Below are 27,781 nucleotides of genomic sequence, written 5' to 3' on the forward strand. Positions count from 1 at the left end.
TCACTTAAGGAGCGCTACTGCGCTACATATTGATATTTGTGGTGCAAAAAAAAAGCCAAGAAGCCATTAATTGCGTTAAGGACGGCTAGCAGGATCCGCTTTATTATAAATAGCAGTTTTATTTCTGCTCATCGCTACTCTGTTCGCTACATCTGCACACGACGGGTGCTCTCGAGCGAAATGGGCGGTGGCAGTTCGCGGCATCAAAGGAGGAGCACCAAACGGTGAGTAATTTCACCTGCGCTATTATCTTACTGTATGGATGTGTCTCGGGATGTGTTTTCAGGGACGCTAAAACATCAGAAAGCAGAGCAGGTAAAGAACAGAGCCCTAAAGCTGTAGCCTCCGCAGCAATGCAGTCGCAAGATATTCTGGAGGTGAAAGTGAATGTTTCAGACTTGAAAGATGGCCAGTAAGTTAGGTTAACTAACAATGCTAAGATATCACGTTGAGTATCTAGGATGTGCCAAGTGGAATTCGATGGTGTAGAGGAGAGAGCGCTGTTGATCAGGCAGAATGGGTCTTTACATGCTCTGGGGAGTAAGTGTACCCATTATGGAGCCCCCCTAGCTAAGGGTTGCCTTGGGAACGGACGAATTCGTTGCCCTTGGCATGGAGCATGTTTTAATGTTGCTACTGGCGACATTGAAGATTTCCCAGGTCTGGACAGTCTGCAGAAATTTGAGGTTAGCATTGTTATGTACACCAGTACACCTAGTGAACACTTTAATAACAGGTTGAAGAAACTGATGGTGGGAAATTTGGAATAATACGGGCTAGCAAAAAGGTTTGAAGTTGTTGATAATGTGTGTTTGTTGTGATTACAAGTGGTACGCAGGCCCTGACCACATCTCGGCGAGTCAAGACAATGTCCCCTCTTGTCCTCAGTGATGATAACAGGACCTTCTTCATTATTGGTGGAGGTAAGGCTTCACTACATGACTTGACCCATGTGATTGTTATGGTACACCATGTGCTTATTAATTTCAACTTCGTTATTATATGTTAGCCTTGCTGAGCTCATAAGTGCCACAAGCTAGGTGGACATGGGCTAGCAAGAGTTCATGAAGTACTTCTGAACTCTTGATGGTAATATTTGCTTATAGGCCCAGCGTCAGTAGTGTGTGCTGAGACTCTACGTCAGGAAGGATTTAAGGGCCGTATAGTGATAGCTACAAAGGAAAGTGTGCTACCTTATGACCGGCCCAAACTCAGTAAAGCATTGCACTTTAAAGCCGAGGAGATACTGCTAAGGCCTTCATCATTTTACCATGACAACAATATAGAGATCCTACTGGAGAAAGAGGTATGTTAGGGGTGTGTGCTTTGCCTAATTATGCATCACAATATATCTGTATTAGCAGTTGTTGTTATTGTAGGCTACTAAAGTTGATGTGAATGCTCACTCTGTGACATTTGCTGATGGCAGCTCATTACATTACAGTGCCCTAGTACTGGCTACTGGAGGAAAGTAATAGAATACTGTGCAATATAGGATAGAAGGGATTTCATTATGTTTTATTGATAGGCCACGTAAACTACCAATCCCAGGTTTTGATCTGAAGAATGTGTTCCTACTCCGTGAACCATGGCAGGCTAACAGTATTGGTAGGTGTTTGTGTGTTTAGCTATAAATTATCTTGCTTGTTTGTTTTTAGCTGAGGCAAGCACTGATAAGAATGTTGTAATCATTGGAACATCATTCATTGGTAACTTATCATTGGGAGCAAAGTACAATATAATAGTCAGCCATTTTCTGACCAATTTCATGAAATCTTTGACTAATGAAAACTCACTTTGACTGGCCACTTTTTTTTTACACAGTTATACGTAGATTAGTAGCCAACTAAATAATGTTTTATTTTGTACTCTGCTGCCTCATTTACCATCATAATTGACTCATTAAACTTAGGGTGAAATGTTTACCACAAAGCTGTAAGCAGTTAAGTGGCTAAGACTTTTCACCCTTGTCAAGTCAGACAGTATGTTACATCTCCTTGTTGGTATAGGCATGGAGGTTGCGGCATATCTCGTTGACAAGGCCAAGAGTGTGACTTGTGTTGATGTGTGTGACATACCGTTTGCAAGGATTCTTGGGAATAGAGTTGGCCTTTCCATACAAAAGGTACGTGTGTGTTAGGGGAGGAGGGGTCCTTACAAGGGGTGTGTCACTCATATATAAGCACTTGTCAGGTTCTTGTTGTTGCCTTGTGTTAGATGCATGAAGAGAAAGGTGTGAAGTTTGAGTTGAGTGCTGGAGTGAGGGAATTCGTTGGTGAAGATGGAAAGGTACACAAACTATATACACAACTTGGTTGCTGCACATTATGTGGTACACAGATTAAGAGTGTTACACTGCCATCCGGAAAAGTGTTAGAGGCTGACATCTGTGTTGTTGGGGTGGGTGTGGTCCCAGCTACAGATTTTCTCAAGGGGTCGGGTGTTCCCATGTCAGAACGTGGTGAAGTCATTGTTAATGAGGTAATCATGTTGTAATAATAAAATTAATTTTAATATCATTCATCCTTTTCTGTGTGTAGTTTATGGAAGCTTGTGAAGATGTGTATGCTTGTGGTGACATTGTAAGGTTTCCTCTGCCATTGGTTGGATCCACTGCTTCCATTGGACACTGGCAGATTGCACACAACCATGGTAACAAGACAGTTATTGTTTGTTGAGAGTAATGTCTTGCATGTAAAACAGGTCGAATCGCTGGTTTGAGTATGTTGGGAAAGAAAACACCTTTTAACAGTATTCCATTCTTCTGGACACAAATGTATGGCAAAAGCATACGCTATTGTGGTGAGTATACTACCTTAGGGGTAATTTATAGTTTACCACTTGTGTATGTTTGAAGGGTTTGCACTTAACTGGGATGAGATTGTGTATGAAGGTTCTCCTGAAGATGGCAAGTTTGCAGCATTTTTTGTAAAGTGAGTGACCTGATCTAACATGAAGTACAAGTTGTATCATATGGTTACTATAGAGATAACAGAGTAATGGCAACCTGCACTTTGGGTAGTGACCCTGTTGCTGCTGTAATAGCAGAACTGATGTATCAAGACCAATTACCAGCAGCTGACCAAATAAAGTAAGCATTCTTTTAGCAAATGAACCATTGTTAATATTTCTCCATACATAGGGCCAATCCTGACCTGATTAAAAGTTTATTATAATGACACAATCTTTCATATACATGTAGACTAATTGATTTTTGTACAAAATGATATTTATGATTTTCTAGTTAGGAGGCCACTTCAACTAAATCTTTTGTTTCTCGGACTGAAACTAGTTGAAAAGTGGGTCGGTAGGTAGGTATAAATAAAATAATAGTAATAAGTGGTAATAATTTTTTAAACTGAAGTTATGGCAACACGTGTCACTACGTCATTTTATAACAAACTATTAGCTATGGCTAGCACATCCATAGTCTGCTTTTACAACTCTTCTTGTAATAACCAAGCTCGCCCCACACAAAGCAGATATGGATAGCCAACAATATATCGACGCCACAAACTCACCTGATCGAACATGTGATCTTTAAAAATGAACAAAAACATTTCATTTACAAATTTTATGGGTCGGTCGGGCCCGAGAAACAAGAAATTTAGTTGAAGTGGCCTTAAGGTATTTAACACACCACAAGTTTGCACTGGCAATATGCAAGACAATATTACACAGAAGTCTGCAGGAACCACAACTAGTTAAAATTCCATAATCATTCACATTTAGACTAATCCATTTGTACAATATGATATTGTCATTTAGTAATTGATATTTTCTCTAACGATTTCTGCACAAGTTCTACCTTGTCCACTGCTGCTTGTTGCTATGGAGATCATTAAATGATCAATCATATCCCCACCCAGTTTCCTCCCTACCTGATAATGCTGTACAATTAATGACCTTGTCCAATCATTATATCGAGTGTTACTGTCCCTTGTCTTTGATTTGGTCAGAGCACAGCACGTCTATTAAACACTACAATACACACTAGAGGTCAATAAACAAGTGACTCTTACTAAATGATGTCCATATAGTGCTCTCATGTTGTTTGGGTTGAGTTTGATAGCTTGAGCAAAGTGTTGCTGTGCTAACTCCAAGCTCTCTGTAGTCTTCTGAGTGTAACTGATCTGTGATGTTGCAGCTCATGATACCATACAGCAATGATCTATATATACTAGTGCAATAAAAAATTAATTTAAAAATTAAGTAGGGTTCCAGTGATAAAAAGCAGTGAAACAAGATATGGTGGTAGCTACGAGGGAAAATCCCTAGCTACTTGCATTCTTAGTGGGTCAAACAGTGCTACAAGTGAGCTAAATTTCAAGATCATGTGTAACTGCATCCATGAGTTAATGTGTACATATACATTGTTACAATGCCAAGTAGCTAGGGATTTTCCCTTGTAGCAACCATCATCTGTTGTTTCACTGTTTTTATCGCTGGAACCCTACTTCATTAAAATATTTTTTTATTGCATTAGTTTGTTAACTTTATGTTAGAGCATAGCTATGAAATATAGGTGTGGCTGTGACTGCTGTATTAGAGTGTCTCAATCTCGCCACTCTGCTATCAAGCTAATGGGTGTGGCACACTGCCTTGATTTCCTACGGAGCTAGATCGTTGTTGTGGTGCAGTCTGGTTGTTGAAGGGGGCATGGCAATTGCTTTAAAAGTACAGCTTAGCTACAGTACTACAGTCCATTAAGTGCCTCAAATAGTTTTGTGGAATCTAAATACCCTCCTTCAAGGAAAGTGTCAGTGTTGATAGGGAAAATTAACGCTTTGGTATTGTTTCCATGAAGAATATGACCATTTAATTGAATATCAAAGGAATGGCAAGGCACAGAAGGCAGACATTCGTCGGAACTACAAAAGGCACATCCCACCAGTGAGTTTGTTGCTGTGGTGTAAAATGGTGGCCGCGTGCACTGCTTTGTTTGGCCTCTATCCTTGCGACTGTGGTCAGGGAGGGAGGCAGGCTGGCTGGCAGTCAGATGAATTTCGAGCTATATGGAAATTTTTTTCAAATTCAATATCTGGATGCCTGTAAGTGTTTTCTTGTTTTTAATGCTATAATGGAGTAAGACTATTCTAAAAGATGATTTTCGTTGCGTATGATATTTCCATGATGGTTTTTAGACGTTGCCTTTTTAGCAGTGCATGTCACTTTAGGGGGGAACCATACTAAACAGTATGACTGTATTGTTTAATATATGTATTAATTTCTGCAGACCATTTTCACATATGTAGTGGCATTGAACAGAAGCCATTAACTTTATTTGGGATTTCACACAAGTGTAACGGTGCTGCTTGCTCATGTCTCAAAACAAACCCAAAGAGTCACTTGCAAACATCTACAAACTCGTTGCTAACTACTCACATGACACCACATATTACATACATACGGTATACCAATATAGTTGTTCCGGTTAAACGTCTGTTGTTACATGAGCATCAATGGATCAATACAAAAACTAAGAAACAGCGGAGTTCACTGGACACTCAGGACGTGCTTCAGGCAAGCTTCAAGATACTATTTTACCTAGGCTTAAATGTGTTTGGATGAACCCAGTAAAATAATCACAGTTGGGTACATATGACTTGCCATGCATGTATTCTGTAAACACAACAATGATGTCGCAATGTATCCAAAACACACTTTTGCATTTGTTTTATCAAGCTTACAGGTTAATCACAGTATTATGAAGTTAAATGGTGATTTTTAATGCACACTAGTGCAGTAATATTTGGCCTATTAGTAAAATGACAGCACTGAACTGCACATTCGCAAGTGCAAGTTGCAGTAGTGAATATCTCAAGTAGCATGGTCTATTGTTAAGTTTAAAAATGTGATGAAAATTACTCTCCGTTGCTATTAAATTAATTGTCACTGCATATTGGTCAAATGTAAAATTTTGATGAGTATATATACACCATCAACTTTTGGCATTTTAGGTGTACCTAGAATACCTCAAGACATTACAACCAGATCAAGAGGCCAAAAAGTAAGGATCATCTTTGATAGTTCTTTGATATATCAAAGGTGAACTTAACACCGTATGCGTGTTAAAGACACTTTCTTGCATACAATTGCACTCTTTATGAGACTAACTAAAAAGGAGGGGTACTCACTTCTGCCAGTCGCTGGTGATACAGATGATGGTGGGGATTAGATAGAATTAATTCTTCAAGACAAAATGCAGCCTTGCTGTATCTGTACAAAGAAATCAGTGCATGAAACAATAAGGAACACCTTACTGGTTTTGCGATATATACAAATCAGCCAGCTCCATCCAAGCCTCATAATCACTCATGTACCTGCAATAAGACTTGTACCTCATTTTCACCACAATATTATATTACGTTTCAAGATAAGTTGTTAACTGTTTAATAGCATCCGTTGTTTGACCTTTAGCTTTACAGATAGCGATCTTCCTCTTGAGAAATTCTGCATTATTCTGGTTTTCTTCAAGTGCTGTGTCGTACAATGTCAGAGCCTCGTCATAGCTGCAAGCACATGATACAAACTGTACAGAATAATTATTGTACCTTCCACTTGCTTCAAGCAGCATTCCTTGAAGCTTCAAAACACGTCGGCTTTTAGGAAACTGCCTCTCAAGAACCTGGAGGTATTCCTAAAAGAAATTAAGTGATGTGAGCCAGTTTGTAAATGTTCATATTAAAAACTAACATCGGCTTGCTCCAGCTCTCCACAGTCCAAAGCAGCTATCAACACTTGTTCGTACACCGTCCAAACTAAGTACATGTTAAAACTACAGTTGGCAAGTTATATCAATAGCTTACTTTCATCTCCTAATTTTCTACCATGGTCAGAAAGTAGCACGGACCCTAAGTTGAGTACGTCAGCACTTTTCCTCTTTCTTTCCTCCCTCCATTTCCTCAGAGTATCTCTGGCTGACTTCCAGTCACTAAACGGAATGATGTTCCGCACCGTTTCCATTTATCTAATTAATACACACCTAATTCTATAAACCGCGCCTCATCAAAGTTTCCATAACAACGTTAGATGACAACGAACAGCGGCAGCATGATTCCACCGACAACATCTTTGGTGAAGTACGAGAACCCGGTATTGGTTAGTAAAAACACTGACAAAAAAGGAGCGAAGGTATGGTTACTTGTAAGTGCTAAGCTATTCATTGATAACACGTCGCAGGCTAGGACCCCAAAAGCAAACCAACAACCTGCAGTAGCAGCACTTGGTAGTGGAGGTCCTATCCCATCCCCTCCAAAGGGAAAACTACCTCCCGTAGACCAACAGAAGAATCAACAAACCGAGGAAATTTTGAATGCAATTTTACCTCCCAGGTGAGCTGAGTTTCATCAAACCATTTTGTGACAACTGTGATGTAGAGAATGGACTGAAACTGGACAATTATGGATGCAGTGTGTCTCTAGCACACCAGCAACAAGACTAGAAGTAACCAACCTGCAGGTATGGGTTGTGCAACAATGTATACACTCACAATTAAGCACAGTTTATACTATACAGGAGCAACTGGACATGCGACTTCAGCAAAGACAAGCAAGAGAAACTGGAATTTGTCCTGTTAGGCGAGAACTGTATTCCCAGTGTTTTGGTAGGTGTTGTCGTATAATCAAGTTGTATTGTGTTATGTCCCACGTGTAGATGAACTGATCCGTCAAGTTACGATTAACTGTGCAGAGAGGGGCTTGTTGTTGTTAAGGTAATAAAGCTGTATTATTAATGATGATTATATAATATTGTAGAGTACGTGACGAGATAAGGATGACTATATCAGCTTATCAGACATTGTATGAAAGTAGTGTTGCATTTGGCATGAGGAAGGCTCTAATGGCAGAACAAGGTAAAAGCGACATGGAGGAGTTGATTAAGAACTTAGAAGCCGAGAAGAAAGACTTGGAAAAACAAGTAAATACAACACCATCAAGTTCACACTACCTTCACTTTGTAACTTACAGGTAATGGACCTCAAAGCTAAATGTGATAATATTGAAAAGAGAGAGGCAGAAAGAAGACTCCTTGATGAGAAGAAACACAATGAGGAACAACAATCTTTAAAGAAAACAAACCAACAATTGAAAGCACAACTTGAAGGGATCATAGCACCAGCAAAGAAATAAACCTGTAACAAAAATTGAATAGCTTTGTAAAGTGTATTTGTTATTTAAAATAAGTAGTTCTAAAGTGATTGATAATGTGTGAAGTCTGACTTGATTCTTCTGGGTTAACATAAGGTTTAACTTTTACCATAGTCACTAACAGCCTGCCTATGCTGGGACGTAATAATTGTTCACTGGTAGCGGTTAGCTGGAGACAAGGGTGAGATGGAATTACAAACCTACAGTGTATGCAAAACAAAATATACACATGGACTGATACATATAGCTGTACACTTACTGCTCCTTAACAATAGGCAGCCAATAGACTAGTCTTCCATGTAGGACAAGAAATCGAGCAGCAAATAGGAGTAAATCATTGTATACATCTGACAATTGGTACTGACATACTGACGGAATGTGATCTTCTAATCTGTTATCTTAGGTAATCTACATTTTCACAATTGCCAGCTCACTGTTCATCCAGAATAGGTTTTGGATTTTCTCGTTTGCTGCCGACTTTCCTTGGCCCTTCCCTGATCCCATAAGGTGCTAATATGATTTAATCCAAAACATTTTTTTAATGATAAGTGCTGACTTACGATCAGTGATTATGGCATCAAACAGATCACCAGATCTCCATATTGTATGAGCTGCATCACTAACTAAGACATCAACATAACACTTCTCTAAACCATACTGCAGCAAGTTAGCTAGTACACTTTCATTGGGACCTGTACGATACAGGCATGATATTATGTAATGGGCACGATTACCACCTCTCCATTTCTGCTTGGTGCCTGCTCTGGATGGTCGGCCTGTACTACAACACATCACAACAACTTAACTGGATAATAACAAGTGACCTCTTCCATGTAGTAGCTGTCCATTAATGTCTCCTCCGACTACATGAGCTCCAAAATGTGCACAAGCCACAAGGATCCCTCCTGTGCCAACAAAAGGGTCACACACCAACTGCCCTCTTGTCACCTGTAACAACTGTAACAATTACACAACACACTAACAGATACACTACCCTTGCTTGGTTAGCCATGATGAATGCCAGTTGAGCATCCATTGATGTGTTACCAATAAATACCCTACTCTTCACCGAGTATTGTTGGAGTAGAGAACGTTGGCCCTGAGCTATCTGCCAACAAGGTAGGCTACAGATGACCTAGTGTATAAGACTGCCTTACCAATACAGTGAAGAACACTCTCTCAGGTTCACTCCCTGCTTTATTGTTGTCCCCACCATAATCTTCCAGTACATGAAATGTGTGGTCCGGATGTGACAGATCTACCTTCCCATGAAGTGGTAGATATGAAAGCCTCTGTGAATTATATAATAGTATTACTAGCTAACAACAGTAGTATACTCACCTCCAAGATTACAGACTGTCTGCTTACACTACATTTCTTATTAAACCCATCCACAACAATCTTAAAACTACCAGAACTATATTCAGCCTATAACAAACCATAACAGTTCAATAGTTACTGAAGACCAGACCCTTCCTCTTCCAGGGGTGCCTGTGATCTCTAGCTGATAAGCACCACAGACGAGGAATAAGGTCTGGATGAGCATACCATTACAACAGCTGGCAGGGATGATATGGATTGTTGCAGCTCAGCATAGTTAGTGCCTGTTCCCAGTAACTTATGGATGGTCCTACAACACAGACTAACATTACAGCTAGATTGTATCAGATATTCACTTGATTAGCACACATCTGTTAGCAATAGCAACAGCCACATCTCTGGATGGTAACTCCACTACCAAGAATGGGTTCTGTGTGTGCATGTGATTGCCACGTGGGTATAACAGCATATAGTCTAGAATCTAAGCAGTGATTATTACCAGGTCAGAATAGTGTAAGGAGTTTGAGCTGATTTCCACTCCAAGTAGTGCACTAACTGACAGGAACTCCTAGAAGTCAATTATAAAACAGACTAACTCAAAATATAATTTGCACCTGTAGTCTAAATGAGGGATGCTCTTGAGCAAAGTGAATTAAATATCGTTCCATCCTGGTTCTTATAAAACGCGCACCCTAAATATAAGTTATGCAGAATGGGAATGCGATTTTTTTGGAATGCAGTTTGGTTTGTAGATTAGGTTAAAATGAGTGACTTGTTGGAGGGTTGCGGAGAGCAACTGACGAAAGCTTGGGATCTCCCAGCCGTTCCAGCTGAGCGTATTAGTTCGTCACATCCATCTAGCTCTTCAGAACTCGCTGAGATATTTGGTCGAAGCGATGATGACGATGAAGAGCTTGAAGCTTTTGGCGGTGGTCAAGACACTCAATTAACTAGCGCTGGTCTTCTCCAGCAAGCGAGCGTTGCTAGCATGGCAGAATTATTAGCAGATTCAAAAGTATCTCTAAATAGTGCGCAGCAACCAACCAGCGAAAATGAGCCACGAAGGCGAAGCGCCAGGTTGCAGAGCGTTTCTAAAATAGAGCCTGCACCTGCTACTGCTGATATGCCAAACGTGACAGCTAACGAAAATACACAAGTTAAAACAGAACAACAACAACCCAGCAGCCGTCCACATACTGAAAGTGGAAGCGAGGAAATATATTCAGAAGGAAGTAATGGAGGACAGAAATCAGCAAGCGAAGAGGACGATAGCGATAGTGAAGGAGACGACCCGGACAAGTTGTGGTGTATTTGTAGAAAGCCTCATGGTGACAGGTATGCGTTAACGAGCACGTGATCTTATTTATTGCACATGTACACCTATATTACTAGATTTATGATATGTTGTGATCATTGTGAAGAGTGGTATCATGGAGATTGTGTGGGGATTAGTGTGGCACAGGGTAAACGTATGGAGCGATATGGAGAAGATTATGTGTGTGATTTGTGTACAGGTAGGTGTAAATATTTGTGTGTGTGTGTGTGTGTGTGTGTGTGTGTGTGTGTGTGTGTGTGTGTGTGTGTGTGTGTGTGTGTGTATTGTAGTAAACAGTTTGTGGCATTTGAAGGTGTATTCTCTTGTAGAAAAAGAACGTTTCAAGAAGGAAGAAAGATGTAAAATGCGGACAGAGCGTGTGGAAAAGAGAGCAGCAAACAAATCTAAGGATTTTGAGGTGATGTTCAGTATTTGGTGCCCAAGTTATGACATGGTTTTATCCATAGGAATTAGCACCTGGGGGCTTGTTTGTACCAGACAATCTTCCAAAGGGACAGACTATAGTGGATATTAAGCCAAAGAGACCATCAATTGATGAATCCACTTCACCCATCAAGAGAAAGCCACGCACAGTTAGTCTGTGTAATGTATAAAGGATTGCAGGGATTTACGGACAGCTGCATACAGCCCCTCATACTAACCCACATAAATAAAAAGAACTTCAAAGTTTGGGCATATGCACATAGGCCTATTGATATGTGGAGTATACACTGTCTTGTAAATTCCTGAAATCCCAGGAGGGGGGAGGGGGTGTTCTTGTCAGTGTAACACTTAACAGGTTAGACACTTGTAATAGGGAAAGAAGATTTGGCGGAAACAGTAGAATTGGTGGAAACGTTGTTTACAGATTGTGGACAGCCTTAGAACACTTACTACCAGTTAGCTGCTCACTGCTACTTACATAATACAGCTACATAGAACTCACCACAATTGCGCATGGCCTTTTAGCACTGATTTTCTTGTTTTCTTGCAGCTTAAACATCATCCATGGCAATCAGTTCTTAGAGTGCAGTCTTATCTCGAGCCTCGTCGATCATCAACACACCGTATTTTGAAGCACATGTTACTAGAAGCACCTTATAGGTACTCAAGGAGGCACTTATATTTGAAAATCTGTAAACATCACCGCGAGAAAATAGAGTCTGGCCACGTGAGACTAAGCCTGACCATTCAACACCAATTGTTCTGCAATTCAAAACGTGGTAATCAGTCACATAGGTTAAAGAACATTCTAGAATAATCTTATCACCTGTTTGGTACCTAGCTATAAGCGCTTCTAGTAACATGTGCTTCAAAATACAGTGTGCTAATTGGAAGGTGATGATGATTGATGAGGCTCAAGATAAGACTACTGTCTAAGAATTGATTGCCACAGATGATTGTAAGCTGCAAGAAGACAGAAAATTGGTACTACAAAGACCATACGCTTTAATCGTGGTGAGTTCTATGTAACTGTATTTATATATGTAACCGTGAGTTGTTAAAATGGTAGTGGGTGTTCTGAGGCTGTACATAATCTGTAAACACGATTCTGCTGTTTCCGCCAATTCCACCATTCCGCTAAATCTCCTTTCCCCTTGTAAGGCATGTAATGGATTGTATAGCATTTAGCTATGGTTAATTTAGAATTTCTGTGGTTAATTGGGAATTCCTACCTACAGTGAAAAACATCTCAGCCAGATATACTGATGAAGATTGCACTAGCTCAAGTGGCTCCAATTTATGATGTACTCCTTGTATTTTTCAGCTCTGTCCTCTGCTCAGTCCATTTAGCTAGACACTATGATTCACGCAGCTTATAGATTCACTGGTAGGATCGCTCACAACACGCTTACCATGATACTGTAGGATTTTTTATCACTAGTGTGGGATTTGTATTCGTTCCAAATAAAAAAAAGTTGGGTGCACAGTTCTTATTAGTTTAGCTGTTATATTATTATTATTATTATGTTTGTTTGTTGTGAAATGTTATATGGTTTGTAGGTTTATTGGCTATCCAAATAATTTTAAAGTGAGATACCACACTATTACATAACTCCTGATCATTGCATTAACAAAACTGTCAGGTTGACTGGTCAAAAATGCAACAACATTCACATCTAATAATGCTCCTGTTCAAACCCAAGGCTGTGGAATTGTACTAGCAATTCAAGTATTTGGTTTCATTTAGTTTCTCCATGGTCAGAAATAGTCAAGTCTTGTGGTGATAATGTAATATAATATGATAGTAATACTGTTGAGTATTAGTGTGATGTGTCTCAGCTTTCAGGAGGAGGAGGTAGAGCAAGGTGTGTGCAGTGTCATGGTACAGTGGAGCCACCTGCTGTGTTGTGTAGTAAAGACTGTATCCATAAGTGAGTATGTATGTGAGAGTACTATCATTTGTAGTGTGTGTGTGTGTGTGTGTGTGTGTGTGTGTGTGTGTGTGTGTGTGTGTGTGTGTGTGTGTGTGTGTGTGTGTGTGTGCACGTGTTATTGTGTAGTGTACACTGTCACTGTGTGAGCAAGGTTGAGGGATTCCCTCATGAAAGTCAAAACAGCCAAGCTGTAAAAATGGAGTGCAGCCCCGATAAAATCCTTGGTGAAAAAAATGTGAATCAAAAATGGCGGTCAAGAAATGGCTGTGATGGTAGGTTAATGGCAAAAATATTAATTACGACAATTCAGTGTTGCCTTGGAGGCCACCTTTGATTTCACATATTCTTCACCATGGCTTTTTTTAACAGCTTGGCTGTTTTGGTATAAACATCACTTCTTTTTGCAATTGTATATCCCAAAGCCAGTAAATGGCTGGCTTTAGGGCTTCTTTTTACCAATCTTTTCTTTTTACCGCTAAAAGGAGGAAGGCATCCAGAGCAGGCTTTTTGTTTGTGAAAAATATTTCACATTTGAACTATTTTTTGCTTAAAAATTGTTGTTACTACTGTATGAAAATTATCACATGAACTCTGTAGCTGAACTCTCTACTAAGTGACTTGTTTGCAGCTAAAATGATTTGTTTGTGGCTGAATTATCTGCAAGTTGACTTGTTTGTATGTGGCTGAACTTGGTTGACTTGTTTGTAGCTGAACTCTGCACAGGGTGACTTGTATGTAGCTGAACTCTCTATAGGATAACTTGTTTGTAGCTGAACTCTAGCTTGTTGCATTGCTGAACTCATCTACAAGGTAACTTGTTACATAGCTGAACACTGTAACTAATGCTGCTGAATGCTCAAATAGGATGATTGTACTATTAAAATAGAGTATCTCGATCATGCTCTTGCTACACATAGTTGGATTTTGCATCATAAGTCAGTGGCTTTTAATCCAATTCTTCTATACTATTGTTAGGCCTTTGTATGATGATTAATCCATCTACATACTGATTTTCAGCTCATTCCCTTGAGTGGTTTGCCTGGCAGGCATGAAAACTATTGCTCTTTTATTTACGAAATTTGATTGCACAATCATTACATACCTTTGGTATTGCTTTATATCTCCATGGTCTTATCTTGATTCCTTTTAAACCACGAAAAGGCACTCCTAGATAATTAATCTATCTTCCAACCAATTTACATTTTTCACCCAATTTGATTTTTAATTTACATTAAAAGGACTAGTTTTTTGTTATAGCATATAGTTATGATATACACGTGACTGTTCTAAATATTGTACATGGCTTGACTGCTTTTTAATAGAATATCTTTTTTGAAGGGGCATGGTCGTCATACCTTGCTTTTAATCATGCTACCAATATAAGGGGCATGGTTGATATGATCTATCGCTCTAAGTGCAGCTAGATCATTAAGTACTTAAATGGTATGTAAACTTTTGTAAAGGTGCTTTTTTCATCGTGCATATTATTCTATGATGATTTTTGGTGGCAGCATTTTTTTATGGGGGGATCCCTACTATACAGTATACTGGCAACTAACACAAGACATCTAGTAGACTGACCCTTGTTCTGCAGACATGTGAAGACCGCCTTGGATGTGCTAACTCTGAGGGGTGTGTCTGAACAAGAAGGCGTGACTGTTGTGGACAAATCATCTGGCAGGGTCATGGTAGGTGGAGCTGCTCCCAAGAGAAGTGAGCTTTTTGATTGGCTACAATCCCACCGCTTGTATCAAATCCACTTACCATCACGGAAACCAAGCAGCACTAGCAGGGAGAAGACAGCAGATGGTGAGGAAGTGTGATAGGGTGCAAGAATTCATACTAACAACTAAAAAGTGGGAGTGTGTTTATTGTCAGTATAGCCTGTACAAATACACTGTTTTATCACCTTGGTCTGTTGTGTTATCACCTTGGTCACACTGTGTTATTACCTTGGTCTGTTCTTAGAATAAGACTTTACCTCACATATTGACAGTTCCCTATCACTAGTAGAGGTATGAATTTTGATCAAAAGTAAACTTAATGCTTCACACAGTGTGTTTGCAGAATGTATTAGTGTGTTTGTGACACACTCTTTCTCTCTCTCTCTCTCTCTTCAAACTTTAACATATGAGCATCATTTTATTTTATTTTTCTCACATGTCCAGTTTTCAAGTCATCATATTCACTGTAGCAACAGCAGCTGTAGCTGGCCACACCAAAGATGCTGTTTCAGTCAGGGAAAATGCTAAGAAGTTGTTGGCACAAGCTTTGTGGCATCGGTAAGTCTGTATAATTATGTTGTTTAATGTAACTCACACGCTTTAACTGTTTATTGGCTAATTAATCCTTCAAATTTGATATGTCAAATTTCTCGCCAGCCTCCATATACACGTAACTTGGTAACTGTAAATGCTGGAAAGATTTCACTACCACCATTACCGTATTACTTGCCATGAAATGGTATGCATCTAGCAAATGTATCCTCCATCATGTTGCTTAGAAAACAAACTACCACCACCACATAATGTGTGATTGTACAGCATTTAAATATATCTCATTATAGGGAAACAGAATGCTAGTGCTCTGCTTGTAATGCATTCTTCTGTTCTCAAAATTATGTTATTTGGAATTCAAAGGTTAAATTAACTATTATGGGTGTGTAATCAAGACACATGGTAGTGTGTCATGCGGCCAAGAAAGCTGGCGATCACACCGTGAGTATATTGACAGGAAGAAAGAAAACAGCTTTTTCATACATGCATAGCTCCATCGTAGCAGTGCCTTTTGATAATTTGAATAGCAATAGAGTTACAGCGACAAAGTTATAAAGTAAAAGCCAAGCAAGTGCAAAATTGCGGGATCGAGATACTCAAATAGAGGTGTGCAAAAAATGTCGGGGGGAAAAAAAACGTACCAGAGTTCGAACCAGAGACCTCCATACCTGACACCTGCATCCTTAACCATTGAACTACTGCTACCTTGGCTGATCACCTTACTTAATTTCTGCTTTATAAATGAAATTTCTAGTTGAAATTCAAACGTTTGTAATTTCATAGATCTACCAATAGAAGTACTAGATTGTTCTAGAACATTCTATGTATGTTCTATTAGAAGTCCTCAAAAAAAATGTGGACTCTATTAGAGTATTACAATAATATTATCAAATATTGAATTAAATCATGCAATGAAATACATTTATAAGTCTGTCATTGTTGTATCATTGTCATTGTCATCATCATTGTATCTACATAGAAAAGAAGAAATGTGAGTAAAAACAAACCTCAAAGTCAGCCATAGGCTGGTTTTGGGGGCCTTATAAAGTACAAAAAGAAGTGAAATCCACACAAAAACAGCCAAGCTGTGAAAAAGTGGTGCGGCCTGTAAAAGCCTGGGTGAAAAAAGTTGTGAAATCAAAGGTGGCGGTCAAGAAATGGCTGCAATGATGTTAATGCTAAAAAAAATTTAATGATGGCTTTGTGCATTGTTAAAATTCATTAGCATTACAGGTTTTTGCAATTGAATTCGTCGCCTTTGCAATTGAATTCGTCCCGTTTGCAATTGAATTCGTCGGTATTGCAATTGAATTCGTCCCGTTTGCAATTGAATTCGTCGGTTTTGCAATTGATTTCGTCGCTTTTGCAGTTGAATTAGTCGGTTTTGCAATAGAATTCGTCGCGTTTGCATTACAATTCGTCATAAACAAAACGGCTCCAAGAAGCCAACCCGTTCATTAAGAGATGAACTATTTATGCCTTGGAGAGTTACACTTGAGACACTAGAAGGTAATTGAAGCTGGTAGTATGCGAAGTTGATAGCTGTCTGACAAGTTAATTAACTTGCTCGCGAGTGACCACACCCATCGCGAATGGCGTAGTAGAATTTGGAATGTTGTTGGAGAGGTTGTATAGGAAGAATTATTGCCTTATAAAGAGTTGTTTACTACAGTTGTACTTGAACAAGTTCTTGTAGCAGCTGCTACATCATGTTTTCATGTTTGCTCCAGCTGCCATTCTTGTTATGGACGAATTTAACTGCAAAAGCGACGAATTCAATTGCAAAAGCAACGAATTCAATTGCAAACGGGACGAATTCAATTGCAAAACCGACGAATTCAATTGCAAACGGGACGAATTCAATTGCAAACGGGACGAATTCAATTGCAAAAGCGACGAACTCAATTGCAAACGGGACAAATTCAATTGCAAAGTCGCCGAATTCAATTGCAAAAACCTGTAACATCATTGCAGCCATTTCTTAGCCACCACCTTTGATTTCACAACTTTTTTCACCCAGGCTTTTTAAGGCCACACCACTTTTTCACAGTTTGGCTGTTTTTGTGTGGATTGTTTACAACAGCATAATATTAAGTGAGCACATTTTAGATTGTATGACTGCTCCATGTTTAAAGTACATGGGCCTTCTCTTCATACAGTATATGCCCCATACATGTTGGTATAGTGATCAGCTGTATGCATGAGTGTCCTGTAGTGTTCTGCTGTGTTGTTTGTGATGTGTATGTATACTGTGATGCATGTGTGTGCCCCCATATATCGCACATTATGTATTGATCATGTGATCCCCTTGTAGGTGTGAAACTGCAGCCGATGACATCAAGAACATCACTTCAAAGGATCAAGTGGAAAAACTAGCCAGTCAAGTTGAGGAAGCCTTGTATGCTCTTCACAATGACATCACCACAAAATACAAGACAAAATATCGCAGTCTCCTCTTCAACCTGCGGGATCCTAAGAACCAGGTAAACAGCAATGCATAGAAAAGGGTTTATTGTAGTTGTCTGGTGTAGGGATTGTTTCAGAAGGTCGTACGTGGAGAACTGCAGACTGACAAGTTAGTCACATTAACTTCAGAGCAATTAGCCTCAGAGGAACTGAGGCAGTGGAGACAACAAGAAATTAAGAAGGTAAAACTATTACTATGTATTTGAGGGATGATAGGATTCATTAGGTAAAGGGAAAAGTAGCTGTTAAATGATAGAGGTAGTTTGTTGTAGTCATATAGTATTGATATAAGATGTAATCTGGGCTCATTTGTTTAGCATTTGGAGAAGGTAAAGGAGAGAGAAGAAGAGATCAATAGAGACAGCAGCTCAACAAAGAGGAAGATCACATATAAAGGAGAAATTGAGATTGAGGCAACTGAGAAAGAACAAGTGATCACGGGATTTGTCCTTGTATCACATGATCTTCTCCTTATATAGGCATTGTCCAGTGAACGCCCTCAGGCCGCTCCTGTAGTTAGTCCATTATCAACAGTAACATCACCAGGCTTACCAAACACTACATTTCAACATGGTTCACACACATTTGACGCTCATTGTGACATTTGTCAAGGAAAACTAGTAACCCCCTCAACTGTCCCTGTGAAGGCTACTGTTGTCAAAGAATTGGCTCCAATGGAAGTTGATAAACCAGAAAGGTACTATAATATGTGACTGTCTCAACAATTACCTGCATAATTTGCTCACGTGTAAATTAAAATTTATAAAGTAGGTGAAATTACGCATTCTATTAAGAAAAGTATGCAAGTGTTAATTGAACCATTATTCAGAAAAAGCAAGTCTCAAATTTCCTAAAGGGCTGAGCATTTTGTTTACAATGCAGTATCATTTCTTCATTTGAAACACCTTCATACTTTTTTGTGTGAGCAAATACTGAGCTAAGACTATGTACCTTGACAAGTTATGGTGAACATTTAAGCCGAATCCCAATTTAGTAGGCCGATTTAAATGAAAGTAATGGCTACAAATTTACGTAGTTGTAGTCGCTGTATAGATCAATGTCTATTACTACTGGTTATTTTAAAAAATTAAAAATTTCAAAAGGAGTAGGGGTTGATATAATACTAGATGAATTAAAACTTGGAAATTTTAAAATGGGAATAGGGATCGCTGAAAATAGCCACAAAACAAGAAGGGATCGCTAGGGTGGTAATGTAAACCACAAATCCCTATTTTGACTCTGTCATAAATCTTTAGTTACATGCTCTGTCATTTTGAAGTGAGTCAAAATAGGGATTTGTGGTTTACATTACCACCCCAGCGATCCCTTCTTGTTTTGTGGCTTTTTTCAGCAATCCCTATTCCCATTTTAAAATTTCCAATTTTTAATTCATCTAGTTTGTGTACTTTTTAATCAATCCAGTAATGGATTATGAGATTTCTTCTATTGATAATAAAGACTGTTGTGAATAGTGTAATTTTGCATTCTGCATAGTAACACTGTCAACATTTCAGTACACACATGAAACTGATCAAATTGCAATGTGCATACAGACTGAGAGTCTCCTAATATGAGCTACAATTTACATTACTGGTGCCTTTAATAGCTGTCAAATTCAGTGCAAGGATTGTAATTATACACTTGACTGCATTATTAGAGTATTTAAGTGACTGCTCTATTAGAGTATTTAATCTGGATAACCCACCCACGTACAATAATCATGGAGCGAAAAAACCACCTTGCAACAAAGTCATCAGCCCAGATTAAGCTTCCTGGCCTATAATTCTATTAGCCACAAGTAGCGCACACCAAAAAACGCAACTCTGAGCATGATCTTGTATGGCTTCTCGAGCATAATAGCGCTTTGGCAAGAAGAGACGGCCCAGTTTGGGCTGTTTCAATCTGAAAACGAAATCAAAAATAGGTTATGGACACGCACAATGATCCATTCAGCAAGCCTTGCTACTTTTTATCCCAGGATTCTCCTTGTAAACTTTGCTATGCCTGTGAAAGAATAATAATATTATGAATAATAATAATAATATGAACAAATTGGCAAATTTCAGTGTTGTCTGAAATGCACATACTGTTTTCTTTTCACTTGATACTTACTAGTGGACCTATACTCATTGCAAAGAACCACCAGAGGGTTGTTTTGAATTGAAGGATGCTTTTCAAGGTGGTTTTTAGGTGAGCGTTCTATTAGGATTTTTGCAAAAAAAACATGGGCGATCCCTCTTATGAACCCACTATCATGGTTCATGATACACGCTACAAAAAGTAAGGAAACAAGCTCAAAAATGTTACAGCTGAAATGAGAAATGATCCAGCAGTAAAAAGTAAGGAAACGAGATTAGACAACTACTTGCTAAAATGAGACACACTTTAATCCCTACTTTTGGCTAGCATCTTGAAATGAGACCATCAAATTAGCCAAAAATAGGGATTAAAGTGTGTCTCATTTTAGCAAGTAGTCGTCTAATCTTGTTTCCTTACTTTTTACTACTGGATCATTTCTCATTTCAGTTGTAACATTTTTGAGTTTGTTTCCTTACTTTTTGTAGCATGTATGTTATATCAACCCCGTGAAATTTTTAATTTTTTAAATAACTAGTTTGTTTACTTTTTTTCTAGCTATACTCTTTTTGTATAGTCGAAATATTTCGAGGGGGAAATTTTCACTGATTTCGCAGTTTTGCGTGTTAGCTATCAGCGAAAATTTTAGCCTTGAACTATTTTGACCTCCATATAGTCTAATACATTTTGTGAGTGTTTGCAAATCTGCAAAAATTTTATTTTTAGCAACATTACACCTCGGTTATACGGTATAAATATCGCTTGAAGCAGCTACCGTACACAAGGAAATTTTAATGTCAAAAAACTTTGACGAATTGGTTAATTTGTCAAATTTAAATTCATCAAATGTTTATAAGCGCCCTTGTGTACAGTATCTTTTTAACTTCGTAAGCTATAAGCGCCTCTAAAAATAATTGTCGTTTTGTCTTAAATAGTGCTGTACACTAGTGTGCAATTAACCCGTTATTTTGTCTAGGTCAGCCAATACCATACGCTAGGAAATTTTGATATCAAAAAAATTTGACGAATTCAGACTTCGGCAGATTTGATGAATAAAATGTTGACGAAAATCAAGAAATTGTAGGCAAAACCTGTACTTTTAAGGGCGCTTATAAACATTTGACGAATTTAAATTTGACGAATTAAACCGATTCGTCAAATTCGTCAAATTTTTTTGACCACAAAATTTCCTTGTGTACGGTAACCTGTGAAGAAACCTTTAAACTGGTTATTACCCACCCACTTGGTAAACCATAAAATTACCCCTGCTGATAAGTGTTAACATCATAACATATAAACTCAAAGCATGTGTAAATATGTGATTGTAATAACTGTTATTGCAAGACAGGATGTTGATGGTCACTTTGGTACCACCCTAAACCTTGCAGCAGGCTTGTTGAGTTGTATTATGTCTGCCAATATACAAACAAACCAATTAATTGGTTATTGCCAATTATTGGTAGGCAATTAACTGGTGACAAAAAATTTGTAGGTGTACAGCACTAGTCTTAAAGCTATTACAGCAACTGTTTAAGGCTTCAGCTGCATTTCTAATGGCCTAAATGTTGATGATTTTACAGTAAAGCATCGCTGGAGAGTCGACCGTTACAAGAGTGGAACCCTTGCTTTTAGAAGTCTGGATCCCGAGGTGGATCCGTCCCTCAAAAACATTATTAGCTAGCTACCTCACAAAAAAAAAGCTAAACTGATAATTAAGACTATGACTACCCAGCGTTAATAAATGCTAGGGACAACTCCTTGGGTACTACACCTGTTCATCCTCATCTTACGCACACGTATTCACACTTATGTTAGGGTTGTGGCACGCCGCAACTATTAATTATCCTTCGAGAAGAACAAAGAAGCGGATGAATGATGAAAGTAAACAGCATGGTGCAGTAATCGAAACAACAGATTTGTGAATCCGCTGTCATTACCTTGACTGTCTGAAATTTCTGGAGCCGTACACCTAGCGCTACCGGGTCTTACAGCAGGCAGGCTGGCAGACGAAATGTAGGTGAATTTCAAAATTTTAAAAAACTCATTGTACATCGAAACATTTGACTTTTTGCTTTGTTTACCCGAAGTACAGCATCATTATAACAGTACTATTGCATTCCGGGTGGTTTTTTTCGGTTGAAACTTATTGCAAGACCATTTTTTAAGATGTGAAAATCCACGAAACCATATGATTTCTTACCAACCTTTACTATGCAGTACTATCGTACTGTATGATAATTCCAAAAACTCACCCTATTAGGCTGAACTGTTTTGGAAACCCATTTCTTGGACACTTAAGATATAACTGAGACTATTCAGAAATTGTGTGAACTGAGGGTTTATGCTGAGATGGTCACATATATTATGTTGCATGTTGTTGATGTCATGTTACTTTGAAAACAGGCAGGAGGAATTCAGTAGTAAGCCACTGTCTGTTTCCCCCAAGTGGAAAGGTTTAATCTCTATGCCAACCTTCACTAAGTTTGTGGCCACGGCCCGGAGCCTATCTGGGGCAGCAGATCACATGTTGGAGGTGTGCTTTAATTTAGATTCTCTGTAGTTCATGTTTTTGCTATGTAGGTGCTTCCTGACATGTTGAATGTTGAAGGAAGGATCCGATTTAATGATGTGTGGGAGTACTTAAACAAATTACAATTGTCAAGTACCCGAGTGAGTATTCTTTAGGGAGAAGAGGAGCATACTCAGAAAAATGGGGTGAATTGTGCACTTTGTGATAAAAGCATGAAATTTTCCACATAGTTATTACACCTCATGACATGAAATTTGAGAGGTGGAGCCATCACAGAGTTGACCCTTTGGTGTCTTTTATAGCTTGTTTTATGTCCAAAATAGTAACCTTTGTCTATATATCACCCATACAGCACTCAGTTTGTTCAAATCAGGGTTTCAAATTGAAGATCTTTATCCAAGAAACAAGTTACATATTCCGTTTCAGAGTTATGGCCATTTATATGAGCTACAAACACATATGTGACCCAATCTGGGAAAACTAGTCTTATCACCTGTTTAAAAGTATTGAGAAATGCTGGTTTTAACTATTTAGTGTATTGTAACTCACTAATGGTTAAAGCTATGTGTACCAAATTTTCACACGTTTTATACCAATTCCTTACCTTTCAGAGCATCCACTGTGCAAGTATACGTAGCCAGCAGCTAAGTTTCCTGCCATTTTAGATAGTTTTAAAACCTATGTATCAGGTGAGCTCCAAAAAGGGAGAGATGCGGGGGCCCGGAAGGAGGACAAGAGGCTGTTTAAAAAATTGAAAAGGAAGGCGTAGGGATGAAATAGGCCAAGTTATGGGCCATTCAGGTCTCAAAACTGGTTAAAATGAAAGCACATTTACAGCACAGGTCTTTATTCAACACCATGGTGCTGTATAGCCACACACAGCCAATCCCAGACTGGCCAGAGCTCCATTATAATAATTTAGCTAATCATTTATGTGTTGTATACAGGGAACTAATACAACCAGAGAGTAGAAAGAAATCCAGGGGTAAGGCGTAAGGGTATTTACCCTCCTCTTTTGAGGTAATTCAACGAAAGTCATTGTCATTATTGTTCTGTCATCCGTTTAAACCCAAAATCTGAGGTTGTTTACGGCTATAAATTTGTTTCTTTAATAGTATTGTTTCTAAAGTTTCTGTTATTGTGAAGACTACATGCTACTTTTGATCAAGATTGCTGTAAAGCTCTGGAAAATATTTATTTGAGGTTGTAAGACTTATTATTAGCAAAATGGAACACATTTGCTGAACAGAGACTGTATTGAATTGAAAAGACATAAATTGTCCAGTGCTCTCCCAATGTCTTTTTCTTAAATCTTAAATGAAAATTATGCAATTTCATGGGACCAGGGTACAAGATGTAGGTGTTTGGGATGATAATCCTTTCTATAGTCAGTTCACAAATTGGCATGGTCTAAATGTGCGTGCACATCAGTTCCAGATACCAAAGTCGTTGTTGCTGCCATAGGTGGCGGAAGGGGGGGGGGGGCTAGGGGGCTAAAGCCCCCCTCAGAATGATATCACACCGAAATTATCTTTCTTGGAGTGGGGCTGAAAACTGTGATAAAGATCGAGATACTCTAATAGAGCAGTCACTCTAATAAAGTAGTCAGTGTGTAGCGAGCTATGTAAGGATTTTTATGTAGTTTATCAGCTAGAAATGGTAGCTGGTGAGGTGGAAAGCTCTTGTCAGTTGGTTGTGACCTTCTTTTTTTTTTTTTTTTTTTTTGGTCTCACCTTACCTAACTATAGAAATAAGTCTGGGTCAGCCCAGCCCCCCCTCATATCAACTACTTCCTCCACCGCTGGTTGCTGCTAAAACCTTTTTCCATAGCTTTAAAATGGAAAAGGTTTTACAGCAACCTTGACTGAATGTAGCATGTGGCCTTTACTTTTTATACATCAGATATTATGATTGATGCAAATTATAAATGTTACATTCAGATTTGACGCAAATTATAAACGCCATAAACAACCCCAGATTTTGGGTTCAAACTGATGATAGCATAGTAATTACCTTTGTTGGATTACCTCAAAGGAAGAAGGTATGTACCCCCTGGGCCTTACCCCTGGATTTCTTTCCTCTCTCTGGTTGCATGATTTTGTAGCTCATATAAATGGCCATAACTTTGGAATGGAATAAGCTATGAACTTGCAATGAGTATCAACTTGTTTCTTGGATAAAGATCTTCCTGGTTTGAACAAATTGGGTGTTGCATGGGTGATGTATAGACAAAGGTCACTATTTTTGGAAAAGGACACCAAAGGTCAAATCTGCAATGGTTCCACCTCTCAAATTTCATGTCATGAGGAGTAATAACTATGTGTAAAATTTCATGCTTTTATCACAAAGTTTACAATTCACTGAGTATGCCGCTCTTAGTTATTTTATGTTGTGATACCTGTGTGCGTTATAAACTAACGTACATGATTTTATAGGACATATCTGTGATTTGTTTTGAGTCAGTCAAAGAAGCAGAAGATCAAGCTAGTTACATCGCTCTACTTGACTATTTGGTTGGCCGAGACCGTTGTGGCGTGGTTGCCCTTGGTGTCCGTGAAATCAAAGATTTCTACCTTGTTCCATTAATCTCAGGAGCACCCATACCCAAATACCTCCCTGCTGAGACTAAGAAAAGTTAGTTGTTGTCTTGGTAACATAATAGTGTTTGTTATATAATACCACAGGGTTATCAGCTGGACAGCGAGAAGATGTGTTGCTAGGGGTGATCGTACACAATAAGGCACTAGGCAGCAGTAGCAGGTCAAGACATCACCATAGACACAAGAGAACACACCATACAAGTCACCCTCATGATCACACACACCAACAGCACAAGAAGCCAAAAATGGAAGTGGGTATTGGCAGTGTTACCCCACCTGAAAATGGTCCTGAATCACCAAGGAAACCATCATCCACCACTCCCATCCTAGCAGATCAGATACCATCTACTAACATAACACACTTCAGTGCTGGACTAAACAATGATGTACTGAGCAGTGCTGGACTAAACAGCATTGGGTTGAACAGTGAAGAATTAAGTGATGGTGCTAAAGAATCCACCAGCAATGTTGGCAGTGATGATGAAGCATATAGCCCTTCAGATAACGTGGAAAAACCAACAGCAATAGCTACTAACAACACAGATACTTTAAATACCACAACTACCCTCACTACTACAGACACTATTATTGCTCCAGCATTGTCTCCCAACACAATGTCTCGACTACAGAGTCTCATTGAAACAGTCAAGGAAAGTATTGCAACAATGCCTACGGTCAAACAAGAGGAGCCATCTCCTATTGAAGAACCTCCTCCTCCACCAGTACAGAAGGTGGAGGAGGATGAGAACACTACTAAAAGTGCTTATGTCTTCCATGAAACTCTGCCTCCTAATGTAGCTGTACCAGTTGCCACAATAACTATGACAACAACAGCCTCATCAGTAGTGAATCAACAACCTGTATCTGGTTTCTATGGTAACCCAGATGTACACCCCCACCAACCCTTATATGGATCTGGTGATCCATCACAATTTGATCACCATGGTTACCAGGAACCAAGAAGACGCTGGTCTCCTTACAAAGGCAAATGGTCACCAAATGGAAGATGACTGCTATTATTTTCATGCCATTCTGTTCTGTTGTTTTTCTCTACACTACAATAACATATAACCAAATCTATACTATCATCATCTATTAATATTTTTATCTGCAGCAATTAGTGAAATATATGTACCACCATAAGTAGCTGACTATTTTGTTTTTGATGCCTAAAGTTAGGTTGGCAAATTGTAAACAATTATACAATTTTGGCTATCATTGCATTATGGTGCTGCGTAATTCTTTTTCCCAAAAATTCATCAGACTGCTTTAGTGGTGACATATAAATGTGGAATTCTATGTATTTCAAGCATGACTGGTTTTCCAAAATCTGGTCATAAATTCAGACTACATGCTGCATGGCTGCAAGGACATAGCTAATAATATGCCTATGAACTAAGCGCTGAATTCAAACTAGCTACATAGTTCATGCACTAAATGGTGTCATGATGGATTAAAGACAAGTCACACAAGTTTTGCTGTGCACGTATAATGTGAACATACATGGGAAAATTACCATTACAGGGGTGGATTTAGAATTTACAAAGGGGGGGTTAAGTCAAAGTACTAATTTCTCATGTGAAGTTGTGCAAAACATACCTCCCAGCATGCTGGAACTAGGGGGTCTGGGGGCATGCCCCCCAGGAAAATAGGTACTGCAATTTGGAGACATTTCCACATACAAATGCTTATAACTATTTGCCTATATAAATATTTTATATACTTCCCTTAGGTGTAGATAAGGTATAAGCTCTGCAGCATTTGTTAATGAACACAACCAACACCCTCTCACAATTGCACAACAACAGGTGCATGTTAGAGATTGAAACTGAAATTTGAATGATACAACATTTAATCTGAGCATTTTCAGTGGCATGTGTATACTTATATATTGGCATAAGTACAGGGGAGGAGAAATAGAGGGAGCAACTGCCCCCCCTCCCCACACACTTTTACAAGTGGAGGGGCAGTGCCCCCTCACTTTTTCCAATGCCCAGTTGCCAAAGTAAAGCAACTATTTTAGTCATTAGCCAACTTACTTTACCTTTATTTACTGGGATTTGTGCTAAAGGTTATGCAAACATGGAACACTGCATGAATCAATACTGGGAGTGCACGAGATCGATATGCTCTAATAGAGCAGTCACCTAACTTCTCTAATAGAACATTCAGCAGAATCATTAGTTTGCCCTGCTATATGCAATTAATTCAACATGTCTTCACTAACACTTATATCTATATGTATATAATCAACAACAGCATGAGTCTATCTGAAATGCCTTCATTTACTGATGTATCTAATTGTACAGTGTCTCAATGATGGCCATTGCATAGCAGTATCCTATTCAAGTACACATGTTCCACTGAAAATGCTCAATCTCAAAGCATCCAAATCTCAAAATTTTCCTGTGGGGGCATGCCCCCCAGACCCCTTAGTATTGGCATGTTTTGCATGCTAGAGTGCAAAGCACACTAAGGTACATTTAATGATTTTGTAACTTACAGCCAACCTACATGACTTGCCCCCCCACTTTTGGGTGCTGTTCTCCGCCCCTGCATAAGTATATATAGATGAATCAGTTATTATTTAAATAGACTAATGCACTTCATTGTATGTATAGGCACATCTTTAGGTGCAGACAGATATGGAAAAATTCCATAGCAAAACCA

At 38.9% G+C, this 27,781-nt stretch overlaps 5 protein-coding genes across 7 annotated transcripts; 3 read left to right on the forward strand and 2 right to left on the reverse strand.

Annotated features, from left to right (window-relative positions):
* Nucleotides 1–7: 7 nt before the first annotated feature.
* Nucleotides 8–3,266, forward strand: LOC136250078 (apoptosis-inducing factor 3-like). Its single transcript, XM_066042238.1, has 17 exons — nucleotides 8–224; nucleotides 287–412; nucleotides 461–686; nucleotides 737–787; nucleotides 839–923; nucleotides 1,107–1,306; nucleotides 1,380–1,471; nucleotides 1,529–1,608; nucleotides 1,659–1,709; nucleotides 2,010–2,125; nucleotides 2,218–2,289; nucleotides 2,341–2,481; nucleotides 2,541–2,652; nucleotides 2,704–2,802; nucleotides 2,858–2,933; nucleotides 2,987–3,091; nucleotides 3,143–3,266. The coding sequence occupies exons 1-17, from the start codon at nucleotides 181–183 to the stop codon at nucleotides 3,174–3,176; spliced, it is 1,710 nt and encodes a 569-aa protein (XP_065898310.1). The 5' UTR covers nucleotides 8–180; the 3' UTR covers nucleotides 3,177–3,266.
* A 438-nt stretch (nucleotides 3,267–3,704) lies between these two features.
* On the reverse strand, nucleotides 3,705–7,004 carry LOC136250081 (ER membrane protein complex subunit 2-like). The gene is made up of 9 exons (XM_066042241.1): nucleotides 6,810–7,004; nucleotides 6,697–6,761; nucleotides 6,555–6,640; nucleotides 6,369–6,512; nucleotides 6,264–6,323; nucleotides 6,138–6,219; nucleotides 4,023–4,133; nucleotides 3,882–3,971; nucleotides 3,705–3,829 (listed from the first exon to the last, which is right to left on the reverse strand). The coding sequence occupies exons 1-9, from the start codon at nucleotides 6,964–6,966 to the stop codon at nucleotides 3,761–3,763; spliced, it is 864 nt and encodes a 287-aa protein (XP_065898313.1). The 5' UTR covers nucleotides 6,967–7,004; the 3' UTR covers nucleotides 3,705–3,760.
* LOC136250082 (33 kDa inner dynein arm light chain, axonemal-like) lies at nucleotides 6,977–8,200 on the forward strand. Of its 2 annotated transcripts, XM_066042243.1 has the most exons (7): nucleotides 6,977–7,134; nucleotides 7,183–7,334; nucleotides 7,380–7,461; nucleotides 7,519–7,606; nucleotides 7,657–7,714; nucleotides 7,758–7,920; nucleotides 7,971–8,200. In XM_066042243.1, the coding sequence occupies exons 1-7, from the start codon at nucleotides 7,033–7,035 to the stop codon at nucleotides 8,130–8,132; spliced, it is 807 nt and encodes a 268-aa protein (XP_065898315.1). In that variant the 5' UTR covers nucleotides 6,977–7,032; the 3' UTR covers nucleotides 8,133–8,200. The 2 variants fall into 2 exon arrangements, with proteins under 2 accessions (XP_065898315.1, XP_065898314.1); XM_066042242.1 differs by having other exon boundaries at nucleotides 6,979–7,334.
* On the reverse strand, nucleotides 8,130–10,421 carry LOC136250080 (tRNA (guanine(10)-N2)-methyltransferase homolog). 2 transcript variants are annotated; one of them, XM_066042240.1, is made up of 13 exons: nucleotides 10,085–10,416; nucleotides 9,970–10,038; nucleotides 9,827–9,900; nucleotides 9,699–9,780; nucleotides 9,492–9,578; nucleotides 9,308–9,442; nucleotides 9,145–9,258; nucleotides 8,975–9,098; nucleotides 8,888–8,926; nucleotides 8,711–8,842; nucleotides 8,585–8,660; nucleotides 8,410–8,541; nucleotides 8,130–8,350 (listed from the first exon to the last, which is right to left on the reverse strand). In XM_066042240.1, exons 1-13 carry the CDS (start codon nucleotides 10,136–10,138, stop codon nucleotides 8,173–8,175), a joined length of 1,296 nt encoding a protein of 431 aa, XP_065898312.1. In that variant the 5' UTR covers nucleotides 10,139–10,416; the 3' UTR covers nucleotides 8,130–8,172. The 2 variants fall into 2 exon arrangements, with proteins under 2 accessions (XP_065898312.1, XP_065898311.1); XM_066042239.1 differs by having other exon boundaries at nucleotides 8,711–8,926; nucleotides 10,085–10,421.
* Nucleotides 10,184–26,224, forward strand: LOC136250077 (PHD finger protein 3-like). Its single transcript, XM_066042237.1, has 15 exons — nucleotides 10,184–10,805; nucleotides 10,863–10,984; nucleotides 11,115–11,203; nucleotides 11,253–11,378; nucleotides 13,069–13,160; nucleotides 14,758–14,972; nucleotides 15,358–15,445; nucleotides 17,754–17,922; nucleotides 17,971–18,087; nucleotides 18,223–18,336; nucleotides 18,385–18,602; nucleotides 22,385–22,514; nucleotides 22,562–22,651; nucleotides 24,947–25,145; nucleotides 25,196–26,224. The coding sequence occupies exons 1-15, from the start codon at nucleotides 10,234–10,236 to the stop codon at nucleotides 26,119–26,121; spliced, it is 3,267 nt and encodes a 1,088-aa protein (XP_065898309.1). The 5' UTR covers nucleotides 10,184–10,233; the 3' UTR covers nucleotides 26,122–26,224.
* The last annotated feature ends 1,557 nt before the right edge of the window (nucleotides 26,225–27,781 follow it).

This window comes from Dysidea avara, chromosome 3, assembly GCF_963678975.1.
Source record: "Dysidea avara chromosome 3, odDysAvar1.4, whole genome shotgun sequence".
NCBI lineage: Eukaryota > Metazoa > Porifera > Demospongiae > Dictyoceratida > Dysideidae > Dysidea > Dysidea avara.